The sequence below is a fragment of the Arvicola amphibius genome, chromosome 13 (genome assembly GCF_903992535.2).
Source record: "Arvicola amphibius chromosome 13, mArvAmp1.2, whole genome shotgun sequence".
Lineage (NCBI taxonomy): Eukaryota > Metazoa > Chordata > Mammalia > Rodentia > Cricetidae > Arvicola > Arvicola amphibius.
Genome location: NC_052059.1, coordinates 3,025,700 through 3,038,174, shown reverse-complemented (window position 1 = coordinate 3,038,174; position 12,475 = coordinate 3,025,700). Strand labels below are relative to the sequence as shown.

The 12,475-nt window shown below is 51.4% G+C and overlaps 1 protein-coding gene and 1 pseudogene across 3 annotated transcripts in view; both read right to left on the bottom strand.

Moving 5' to 3' along the window:
• Positions 1–12,475, bottom strand: part of Stk24 (serine/threonine kinase 24) — a 91,223-nt gene that overhangs the window by 3,891 nt on the left and 74,857 nt on the right. For 2 of the 3 annotated variants that reach the window (XM_038310314.1, XM_038310316.1), the window contains 6 exons: positions 9,409–9,594; positions 7,308–7,453; positions 5,699–5,822; positions 5,035–5,103; positions 3,410–3,546; positions 710–1,710 (listed from right to left, as the gene is read on the bottom strand). In XM_038310314.1, coding sequence (XP_038166242.1) covers positions 1,680–1,710; positions 3,410–3,546; positions 5,035–5,103; positions 5,699–5,822; positions 7,308–7,453; positions 9,409–9,594 — 693 coding nt within the window. In that variant the 3' untranslated portion in view covers positions 710–1,679. Of the gene's footprint in view, positions 1–709; positions 1,711–3,409; positions 3,547–5,034; positions 5,104–5,698; positions 5,823–7,307; positions 7,454–9,408; positions 9,595–12,475 lie in introns of those variants that run through there. The other variant, XM_038310315.1, reaches the window with a different exon arrangement.
• On the bottom strand, positions 11,498–11,871 carry LOC119800197 (annotated as a pseudogene).

The window sequence follows — 12,475 nt, the reverse complement described above, 5'->3', positions numbered from 1 at the left end:
AAGCAAAACACCCATAGACTCAAAAAACAAAAAAATCCAAAAACTAACAAGGTGGTTCTATTTCCCCTAGCCAAAGTGTATTATTAATCCAACCCAAATCTACGCTTAGACTATCACGATTTAAGTCTAAAATCCTAGCCCCGCCCCATTTATTCTAAGCGGTCCTCACAACCAGCACCTCCAGCACCGGCCCGCCCTTCCTGTAGCGCTGAGGCCATCATACACCGGGCACGAGGTCCCTAAGTTCATCCACAGGTCCTGCTCCAAAAACAACTATCTTCCTCGAGACCTAGCACTCCAACAAGAGGACAAGAATTAGGATCAAAGCACAAACTATAGCGGCCTGAGTAAGACCGGCAGGAACTGCTCTGAGAACTCATTAATTCCCGCCCTGCCAAGCAATGCTTTGTAGCACATGAAGAAACAGGGAGCTGGCAGACATCACCAGCAGACCCAGCTCCTTGAAAAGAACTGAAACCACCATTCACGTCCCCAGCAAGAGCTTCAGCAGCTCCACAAACCCACAGTACTGGCCACACCTCAGTGACCAACACACAACACAATTGCATAGGGCACTAACCTGGACATTTGGCTTTTGGACATCTGGGCACTTCCCCTGGGGTCTCTACACACATTTACACAACCACAAACGTGCACAGCAGGTGCCCGTCTGCTCTGCGGTGCCATGTTTCAAGAAGAGTATGCAAAATGAGCGAGTTATAAAATTTATTTGTGTGAGCATTCAGACACTTCCAGGTGGGGTAGATGATATGCAGATTTCACAAGGCTCCACGGAAAGAAAGGAGTGGACAGGACGGTACATCTGGTGCAGACACAGTGGCACAACTCAACAAAGATTAGATGAACGCGCTTCATCCGGGAGTAACTCAGAATAATTTAAAGCTCTGTGAGACAAGATGTGTTCCAACTGCAACACTAAGAGACAGTACCATCGATGAGAAAGAAAAACTTCCAAGTGTACCAAAGGGGGCACAGGGAAACCCAGGGGGAAGTTTGCATCTGTTGAGGTACAATCAGGAGTGTTCCATGGGGGGAGGGTAATTATTATTAATGACAGACCCTGTAAATACAAAATAAAATCCAAATCACTGGTCACGAAATTCAAAATTTACATGTAATAAAGGCAAGGCAATAGACTCAAGTTCTGGCCTGTCAAATATTTACTCCACAGACATTATCTACAGAAGCACTTGGCCAATGTGTACACAGTGATTCCTTATGCACGCCAAAAGTTTTTCTGTAAAAATGACGCTATATACAAATCTGTACACTGATCCACCAGAGCAACTCGTCTCCCGGGGGAGGCGCAAGCAACATAAAGCAGGTACCTGAGGTCGCGAGTCTCCAACCGCCTTGTCACAGCCCAAATATACATTTCAGGGTTTGTTAAAGATACTTTCTTTGAATATGTGCACTATGATTAAAATTAAAAACAATAAAAAAATAAAATAATTGCTTGAAGGAGTAGCCCCCCACCCCATCGGAAGGACTCCACCTGGTGTGGCACGGTGAGGACTGTGTCCCTGGGCAGGTGCTGGCGGCTACAGGAGGGTGGGCCTCCATGACACCTCTTCGCAGAGTCAGCAAAGGCTCTTACTGACTTTTAAAAAGAAGGAAGATGAAGAAAGGAAAGAGCAAACCCAGATGCAGAAGGCATTTCAGTGAGCCGCCGCGCCACTCAGGGAGTATCTAAGGGAAAGCAAAGAGACACCAGTAAACATCCTTTCTGACACCAGGGCAAAACGTCAAAGAACCCAAGCACAAGAATCAGCAGGTTAACAGATGGTTCTAACACAAAAACTCATAATACATAAAAAGCAAGCCTGTGTTCAGCCTCTGTGGAAAAGGACAGTCACTAAGTCAGCAAATGACACCTAGGATACCTAGGATTGTCTCCTTTGTACATGGGGCCAAGGGCCCGCTTGAAGGCTCTCCCTCTACCACTCTCCAGGCAGCCTGTCCTCCTGGTTAGAGCTTGCCCTTCTGGTTGCCCTTCCGACCCGGCTGGCTGGTGCCTCTGTGGCCAACTCCCCATCCCAGGCTGGACTTACAGCCCCACAGCAGTGTGCGAGGCCGGTGTATGGTGCTGGCCTACACTCCTGCTTGTAGAATGCACCTAACGTGCCGAGCCTGCTCCAGCCCAGGACCTATTCTGAAAACTGGTACTGCCAAAGACGGAGCGCTCGGGCTAGTCTGAGGCTAAGCTCAGCAGTTTACAAATGTGCCATCATGTCACAGGAGAGAGCCAGAGTCCCTTTATAATACACTGAACATCAACAGGTCTACAGGATGCTCTTAGCAGCACACTTGAGCCACATCAAGACTCAGACATCAAGAACTGCAGATGCCCCGTGATGGGGTGAGCTCCCCTCTGTGGGTGGAGGCAGTGCTCTCACTGAAGACACTCCGTACAGAAGTCACTCTGAGAAGACTGTCTGACCACCCTGTGGCTGGTTGGCCTTCAGGAACACCAAGGAGAAAAATGGAACGCCACAGCCATGTTTACAGAGACAAGATCAGGACCCTGCCACTCATCTGATGACTTAGGAGGACCCACTTACCACAAAGGCCATGGGTGTCTACTTGAAATCTGAGTTTGGACTGAGAAAGATGTAGCCATGTAGAATTCATACCAGATTTCAAAGGTTTAATACCAAAGAAAACAATGCAAAATATCTCACTAGATAATTGTTTATAATGATTGTAAGTTGGCAAAGGAAATTATCAAATATAGTTAAAGAACTTACAACAACCTGTTGGATGAGCATACAGCTGGTTTTAAGCTGTATTTTCCTTTATTTTTGTGATGAGCTATCTTAAAAAGACCTCTCTCTCCTTCAATGGCCTCAAGATTGGGAGCCACCAACGAAGTCATTTTTATTTTTTAGCCCTAACAGTAAGATCTATTCAACACAAAGGCTATGTGCCCAAAGCCACCAAACAGGGATGGAAGCTTGCCGAGGCAGAGCACAGCACAGACCCACAGGCAAGGCTCCAGGCCTGGCTCGGAGTCCACTGCACCGAAGCTGCTGGTATCTGAACAAGGCTTCAAACCCAGTTCCCAGTGAGCAGTGTGACTGGGCTTTACCTCTCTGCTCACAAGACCACTGCAGAGGTGTGTAAGGCAGCGTGCATTTCTCTGGTAAGAACTATATAGGCAAGGTTCTGGGGTCCTTTCGGGAGTCACCTCTTTCTTGTGTGACGTTCAGAACAAGCCTTTCCCCAGAGGTTATGCTGTAAGCCCGGGTCTGGGGAGATAACAGGACCAGACAAGAATGAAGCATCCAGGAGACACCCAGCTGTAGCCTGTGTCAGCTGTCTAGTCCCAGAAGCCACGCCAGCTCCACCAGGCTGTCCTACAGCCCAGTTCTAGCCCAGAGCCATTTACCTCTGCAGCCGCTGCACGAGCTGAGCCACCATGGTGTCAGAGATCCCAGGGCAGGCCTCTTCCGCCAAGTAGATGGCTCCCCGAAGCTCTTCTATTGACCCCAAGTTTCCTCCACATGCCTGGCTCTTCTCTTTCAGCTGAAAAGGCACACGAGAGCAGTGAGACAAATGTGCACAGACCGGGCAGCAACCCTGACGCCATCACCCCCACCGCCAGGCCAGGCTGATGAGGAATCAGGCATGAGCTCTGTGGCCATCTGGGGTCTCTGTGAACATTGTGTATACAGAGAGCAAAAGAAGGTCCTCGCCTGACTCCACCAGGCCACAACACAGGCAAGCAACTCTACACAACTCTTCACACACGAGCTTGACCGTGCACATACACACACACACCCCACACACGATTCTGATGGTGCACACCTCCATATACAATTCAGACGATGAACTCAGCCCTCACCTTACCCCAGAAAGTGCTATCAATGCTGACCACACACAACCCTGGTTCACTCCTTAAGGATTACTGTGGGTTGGGGCAGAACTCAGACACACAGCCTTTGGGGTCAAGAGCGCTGTCAAGTGTTCTTACATAAACATGTGGCAACCCTGAGTCCTGGGACTCGGGCAACACTGTCCTGTACTCCCGTGAGTCACACAACTGTGTGCTTAGACACACCTCCTTCTCCTGGAGGTGCTCACTGCATGGGACACAGGCACAAGAGCCCCTCACAGCAAGACTGAGCTCAGTTCAGGATTACAGACCTCCCAGCACTGACAGCGGCAGCTTGGTCCCCAGTCTCCCTCATCCATGTCTGTAAACATGCCTGAAAACACTCAGCTTTGACTCCGAGGATGCTGAAAACAACCAGACCACTGTCGTCCTAAGAGCTTGGGATTCCTTACCCTGTCTCTAAGGGGCCATGGAGAGATGGCCAAGGCTGACACTGGGGAGGCCCACAGAAGCAGGGCCCATTGTGGCATTGTCTGTTAGCTAACAGCCCCTGCCACTTCCAAGCACAGTATTTAGAGACTAATCTGCAACCTGCCACTCACCTGCCTCTGATCTGTGTGTCTCAAAGCAGAAGCAAAGAGACAGGAGAACCAGAGCCCTGCCCCCTTTCACCACAGCAGTGCGGATGCAATGGCCCCATCACTAACGTGTGCGATGGTCCCTGACGTGGGCGGAGTAGCAGCAATGGGGACATTCCACTGTGGACGGTGCTCACGTGTTGAACAGGTTATGTTTACGGAGCTTTGATGACTATTACAAGCACTGAACCCTCACCTCTAGTTTTGGCCTACTACCCCTAATGCTGCTGACTTCAGAATATTATCACATTCTGGTGGATTTGAGATTGTCACTGAGGAATAATTACAGCAGTCTGAGTCCAGTAAAACCTACGCAGCCATTGACAGATCAGGAAATCCACACGGCTTTCCCTACTCATCGGCTTTGCTTATGGAAGGCGGGGCCCATGGCCAGTCGTCAGCATGGATGCCAAGGCAGAAGCTGAGCCTGCCTCTGCCCCCAATTCGTACTGGTAGCCACCTACAAACGACAGCCCCGGTCCCCTCTTCTTCCCTCCTAACCTTATCCCCACCCCCAAGAAAGGCAGCCAAGGATCTTACCTCCGCAAACAGAGGGGAAATAATGGTGGATAAACACTGAGAGAAAGGCCTCTTTGGGATGTCCTTCACCTTGGGGAAGAAGAGGGCATCGTTAGAAACAGGACCAGGCAAGGGTTCTGCAATCCTCCTGGAAGCCCTTCGGGCTCACTATGTGAGGGAGATGGTCAAGGGGCTACCTGTGCAGCTGGGCACCCACGGGAAATTACTGTGGCGGGCTAGCACCAGGAACTCCACGCAGTCCCTGTACAAGAGGCCCAGTTCCCACCACCCCTTTCAGGAGACCTGTGGGCCCCAGAGTTGGCTACTGGTCCACACGGCCTCTGTGCTCCACAACATCTTTAAGACACAGCTTCTTGTACATTTAAGTGGGCTGAAAACCACCCCATCAAAATTAAGTCTCTAAACACAACACTCATTTTTAAGGGGTCCAAAATTAAAGCGCCAGCATAAAATCAGGGTACGCTGAAGTCCGGCAGGAGCTCACAGAGCTCTCTTTCTTGTGTGAGCTTCACTCCACATCCAACTCCACCATGCGGCTGAGGGTCAGGAGGAGACGGGGCACAGCTCAGCACCTACACTCCCAGTCCCGCATCTCACTCCCGCAGCAGGCTCGTGTGCCGCTGGCGAGCGCAGGCATAGGAGCAGGCATGAGCCACTATTGTACCTTATTTCTTTCCAAATCTGATGGCTGAAGAGTTCCATTCTCCAGATTCTTGGGATCTTTCTCCCGGATTGTGAAGATCCAGTCCCCAGAGTCGCTGCCTCCAGATGCCTGGCCATCTGTTTCCCTTGACACAGAAACCCCACCAAGTTCACCAACGTGGGCTGGGCTACGAATTGAACTACCCAGCCCACTGACACACCAATCACCTGCAGCCGCGCCACACAGCACTGCAGACAGGAAGGACCATGGCTCCTGGGATTGCCCTTGCACTAGCAGACAGTGCCACTATTCTGGGGCCACCTCCTCCACTTCTCTGTCAGTCTCTCTTGAACCTTGGTTTCTTTCCAAGAACCTCTTTCTGGCCATGGATCAAAATGTCCTCTTTTGCCCTACTGCAGCCACAGCCTCACGGTGGAGAAGTCACCTCCTCTCACTATCTCGGTCACTGTCCCCAAGTCCACAGCCCGCTTCTGCCCTGTGTGCCACCACCAAGGCTCTACAGACTGCCAGACACAAGATGTCAGGGCCTGCTCCATCCTTACGGCAATGGCCCGGTGCCTGCCTGCCGCCCATGTTCCAGCTTTACTCTGACCCCAGGGGCTGGCCCCTTTCCTAAGGCCTATACCCCGAGTGTCACAGGTCTGTGTCTTCTGCCCGCTCTCCATGGTGCAACGACACTTTAAGCTATGCGTCTTCTACACACTCCATCTCTGACACCTCACCACTGTGACAGTACTCCCTGTGCTGCCGAAACCTGAACAACACCCCTGCCTCCTGCAAACCCTTCACTAGGGCTGAAACCCGGGCCGCTAACATGCCAGCCAGTACTGAGCAACAATCCCACCACTCTGTGTATTTTTCACTAGCTTTCTTCTAAGTCTTGAAGCCCCTGGTATCTGAAATCCGCTGGGATGACTGGGATGGCGCCTCCACTCTGGCTCAGCCTGGCTCCCAGGCCCCTCCACTCTGGCCCAGCCTGGCTCCCAGGCCCTCTGCTCTGGCCCAGCCACAGCTGACACCAGTCCCCCAGCAACAGCACCTCAGTGACTCCCAGTCAGTGGTCTCACCCGGGCTATCAACAGTAACCCGGACCTTCAGACTGGGTCCATCCCAGAGGCTTACGCTCCACTGTCCTGGCACGGAGAGCAGGGCTCCAAACCGCTTCACACATCAGTCAACAAATGTGGGTGCTGAGTGGGGAACCCACACTCAGTGAGTAACTGCCCCATACAAAGCTTGACAACACTGGGAGTCTCCAAAGCAATCTTTCTTTCCTCTTCAGAACTGCACATAGGACTTTGTCTGTCGGGACCTTAATGGCAGGGGGTAATGAAGAGCAGGAAGCCTCGCCACAGTCCTGCGCAAGCTTCTGTTAACACAGATGTCACTCAAACTCTGTGGCAGTGCATTGGGCCAAAGACTCCAAACAAGGCCATGGGTACAACATGGAACTCAGCATCAGTCCGGAGGGGTGGGATACAGCTCAATGCACAGGGCCGGCCTCGCGTGCATGAGGAACTAAACTACCCAAATTCCTAGTCACTCACACACGCACACAGGCACGCAAACTCCCACAGAGAACCATGGAGAGCTCAACGGGACAACTTACACGTCCGAGTCCTCTGAGCTGGAGTCGTCATGGCTCTGCTCTGCCTTCCACCTCTTGTACCGGTCGATGAGCTCCGTCAAGTAGGATGTCTTCTTCGCGTTGCGGATGATGAACTTGTGCTTCAACAGCTCCTTAGCAGTGGGTCTCTGGAAACACACGTGCCCAAATAATCACGAGATGGAGTTTCTCCTTCATTCTACTCTGTTCTGCCTGAACAGTCAGGCTTCTGGACTAAAATGTCGGACCGCTGCGCCACACAGCACTGGGTTCTACTTAGTCTGCTTCTTCTGCAGGCTTATTCCAGAGGAGCTGCACCACTCCCGAGCCTGAGCCTACCTGCACAAGGTAGACCTGACAGGGAGTTCCAACAAGGACAAAACAGTCTACCAAAACCATTCAACCAAAGAAAGAACGCGCCTACCCAGAACACTACAAAAGAACTCTAAGTACTGCCCGAGAGCGCGCATCTTCTGGTTTACGTGGTACTACCTCATGACAGACGCTGAATAAGGGAAACACATGTTCTTCATGACTTCCTATAGGGTTGGGCTAATACCACAAACTAAAATGAAGTTGATGATTCGACTCATCTACAACAGGTTAGGGCAGGAGTCAGGAAAGACCCAACCAGGTTCCCGTGGTCACCAGCACTCCCAGTTTAGAAAAGCAGACATGTGAACCTACTGTCCCCACCCCAGTAACGGGGGCCAACAGCTTGATAACCACCTGGACATGGCACAGCTCCAACCGAACAGCTCACCCAGTTTAGCCAGTGGCTCCCCCACCTACCGGCACAAAGCACAAAGCTCCCTCAACATGCAGAGTGACCCAAGCAGTGGCAGCGGACACAGAGGTGCAGCCCGGCACACCACAGTCCCCCTGCTCCAGGAATCTATGTTTTTTCTTAACAAGAACAGCATGTTCTCTACCATGATACCTGAGAACCCGGGTGGCCTCAGCAATCCCTCCCCCTCCACCCGCTGCCCGTGACCCTCCAAGCACAACCAACTGCCATGTTTTCAGTTTCGCAGCCTTCTCAAGCCAAAGCGGAGGGTGTACCCCAAAAATAAATGAGTACTGGACCAGCTTTAGAAGAATATGCTACACACTTGGGTCTCTCTTCCCGAGCACATTGTACTACCCTGTGCATTACACAAGCACGTGATATAAACAAACAGCTGGACTGCCCTCGAGACCACACCCACCATGCCGACACCCAACCCAGTAACCAAATGCTGATCTGCTGCCCTCAGCCTGCAGCCCCCATGGTGCTCTAGATTCTGATTAATTCCTTTGCCAGAACTGGTACCCTATTGGGGGAACTACATGATGCTATTGTAAAACTTATTTTTCTCGTCACTTTTAGACAAGGGTTTACGGGACCCCTCATGAATATTCTTGAGGTTCAATGAAGCATGGCCTCCAGATAACTCTGCTCACAGAAACCCACATGATGCTACCTGTGACACAGGTACACAGAATGCTTTCAAAGGAAAGTTCCAGTTCTCCAGGAAATGAAGCAGAGCTCCCAGTAGCTAATGCCCCGGCTTTGTCATCACAGAGTAAACTCGGAGGGAAAGAGAGGAAGCAGAGACGGTGGGTGACGGGTATCCTGTCTGTCTCCAGCACAGACAACGGAAACGTTTATTCCGTCTTCTTCAGGTCAGCGTCTGCTCTTGCTGAAGCAGCTTCCCAGTTCCCAGCCTGACCTTGTCTGTAAACACTGAAAACTGTGATCCCACCCCACACCAAGGAGAAAACCCCTCAGGGGCAACGGGGTATGAAATGCTAGAAAACTTTAAACAAAACAATTACAACTTAAATCCCTAACATAGAAAATGACAACAAATCTCCGTAATTTAAAGAAATCAAACTCATCTGCAGAGTTGTATGAGGTCATGGTGACAGCCAGCAGCGGCTGAACAACCCCAGGGCAAATGCACCGGCTTGAGACCACAGAAAGGGGTGCACTCACAACGACTGAACAACCCCAGGGCAAATGCACCCGGCTTGAGACCACAGAAAGGGGTGCACTCAGAACGACTGAACAACCCCCAGGGCAAATGCACCGGCTTGAGACCACAGAAAGGGGTGCACTCACAAAGCTCGGCTCCTTATTCAAACAGGCCTCCACAAACTCCTTGAGGGGTTTGCTGTAGTTTCCTTCCAGTGTGGGAGGGTTGTTCTTTGGGATGAGGAATAACACCTTCATGGGGTGCAGCTCGGAATGCGGGGGCTCTCCTTTGGCCAGTTCTATTGCTGTGATGCCGAGGGACCAGATGTCTGCCTGTAAGGACCAGAGCAAACAAGAGTATATTCAGACAAGCATGGTGTGTATGTGTCTCAATCTCAGGTTCTGAAAAAGACAATTATTTTAAATTATAAGAAATATAGCCCTTGGCATAATTTTAACACAGAAAACAAGTGGACAGATTTACTGACATACAGAGCGATCCTGACTGTCATCTCTATGGTCGTCAACCCTTGAGCAGCACCTGGCGCACAGCTGTGCAGGTCCAGTGGGCACCTTGGTCTCCAGACCTCTACAATCAAGGTCTCATGGGACTAGACAGCTGCCTTTTCAAGAGAGAGGCAGCTAGAGGAGGGTGTGTAAAGGGCTGACCACTGTGCCCTGAACTTAACGTAGTTTGTTCTGTTTGCTTTTGCAGTGCTGGGAACCGAACCTAGGACCTCATGTGCGCTAGGCAAACGCTCTACCAACCCAACAGAATGTTTATTATTAAAAAATGGTCAAACACACAGACATGGAAAACATTAATACAATGCCCCTCCATACGACTGCATATTTGCATCGTATAAGCCACTAGGCCTCGAGGCCAGTCATCCCAGCACTCAGGAGACGGAGGCAGGGACATTGCAGAAGTCCAAGGCCACCTAAAGCTACACACACTAGTGACTGTAAATCCTAGCACTACACAGCAGGGTCTCAAGGTGCCATTACCCCTGGACAGGTGGCCCAGGGGTATATGAGAAAGAAAGTAAGCCAGTCAACAGTGCCCGTGGTCTCTGCATCAGCTCCTGCCCCCAGGCTCCTGCCCTGACTTCATGAAGGACTGTAGACTTTTAAGGCGGAGTAAGCCCTTTCCTCCCAGGGAGGCCAGTGTCGTGGCAGAGACAGAGCCCTGTTTAAACCCTGTGACATCTATTCACAGATAAGGTCTTGTGGGCTCTGCCGTGAGACTCAGCCTGCTGCCCAAGCCCACGTACAACCATGTCAGTGCACACACTGGGTTCCTTAAATGGTCACTGTAGTGAACGGAACACAGCAGTCTCAGGGCACTATAGAGTGAGCAGGACATGGGGACTGTAGTGGAGGCCCCTCTGCTCATCACCACTGCAGGCCCTAAAGGGACAGCTACCATGGCTCCTCCAGTCCAGGTGGTCACAGGACTAGGACAATCCCTGAGCCTTAGCCCCTGGGAGTGGACTCACCTGCCATTCTGCAACCAGAAACCCTCACCACCGCGCCCCAGTCGAGCCATGAAGGTAGCAAGAAGCAGCGACAAAGCCTCACAAAGAGGAAAGGGAGCTGCATCCCAGCAGGCCAGTCTCTTGCCTGTACCCTCTGAAGTCTGCGTGACTGCCGTCACCAACTCCCATACTCTCAGGCATAGCGTGACACCACCGTGCATCCAGCACCATGTATCCTCAGGGCCTGTGGCAATGAATCTCCACCCAGACCTCTGGGCACCACACAATCAGCTCAGCTGACCCCATCACAAGGCCTGGCAGAGAAGGTCTCTGCTTCAGGTGAGCTGTGTACTGGTGGCACCCAGAGGCCTGAGGACTTTGGAAGTGGGGCTAGAAAGGCAGAATCAGGCCCCCACACATGGGGTGACCTAAACCTAACCAAGAACAACCCAGCATGACCCTGGCTCTACCAGATGTAACGCCCAGTGTCCCCACGCTCTCCAGCATCAGCCAGACCTGCGCAGCCAGACCTGCGCAGGGAACTGTGCAGCCCCCTGCCTGCATCTGGCACCCAATGACAAACACAGACACTGAGCTGGCACGTCCATTTAGTATCAAGACATATAATCAAAGACCACAATAAAGATCCATGTTTAAACCCAATCTATCCTGTAGGAGGAGGCCGCTAGTTAGTTCCGGCTGCTTAGCCCCGAAATAATCACACAGAAACTGTATTAATTAAATCACTGCTTGGCCCATTAGATCTAGCTTTTTATTGGCTAACTTTTTTTTTTCCATTTTGGAAACCAGAACATTTATTTTATGACAGACTGAAATCCTCAAGATGCACTGGATGCTGCAACAGCTGCCCTCTTGGGTTTAGGGGTTGTCCCTTCACGGAATCCTTGTCTGAATCTTCGGTAGACAGTTTTTAGGTGCCTCATCCGCCCAGTCCCGGTAGTGTTGCGTCTCTCAGCCTTTGCACTCCAGTTATACTTTCTCTTGCGCTTGGCAGGGCAGCCACATTTGCCACAGGTAGACTCTGAAGGTGGTAGGCCTTAGAGCCACAGCGGCGGCACCACGTGCACGTCTTGTTGCGACGCTTTCCGAAGGATGACGTTCCTTTCCTCATCTTGCTTCTGCCGCCGAGGCCAAGGAGACCGGAAGAGAAAGCCTATTGGCTAACTCTTACATACTGATTTAACCTGTCTCTATTAATTTGTGTATTGTCATGTGGCTGTGGCTTACTGGGTAAAGTTCCCTCCGGTGTCTGTCTTTGGGGGGGGGGGGGGGGGAGTACATGGCTTCTCCCTAAACTCCGCCTCCTTTCTCCCAACATTTAGTTTAGTGTCCCCCCCCCCATTCCCTGCGCAGGCCCAACACAGTTTCTTTATTAACCAATGGTAATCGCAGCATCAGAGGGGAATCCCACATCACCACCCTAATACATAGGAGCAGGAAGACAGAAGAGGCCTTCCCAAGCACTCCACCAGCAGCGCTAAGTAGTCCAGCTCAGAACAACCCATTAACTTAATGACGTTTCCAAAATAAAGAACCGACAGCAAGTCCCAGCCAACATAACTGTGTGTCTACCGTTAGGACATGCGCACCTGGGGATTCAAGTGGATATCAGGTAAGGGGAGGACAGCCTTATCCAAAACCACCGGTGTGGAACTGCACCAAGGAGCCACCGCAGAGACGCATCATGGCAAGAAGACCAGGAAAGCTCTCTGGGA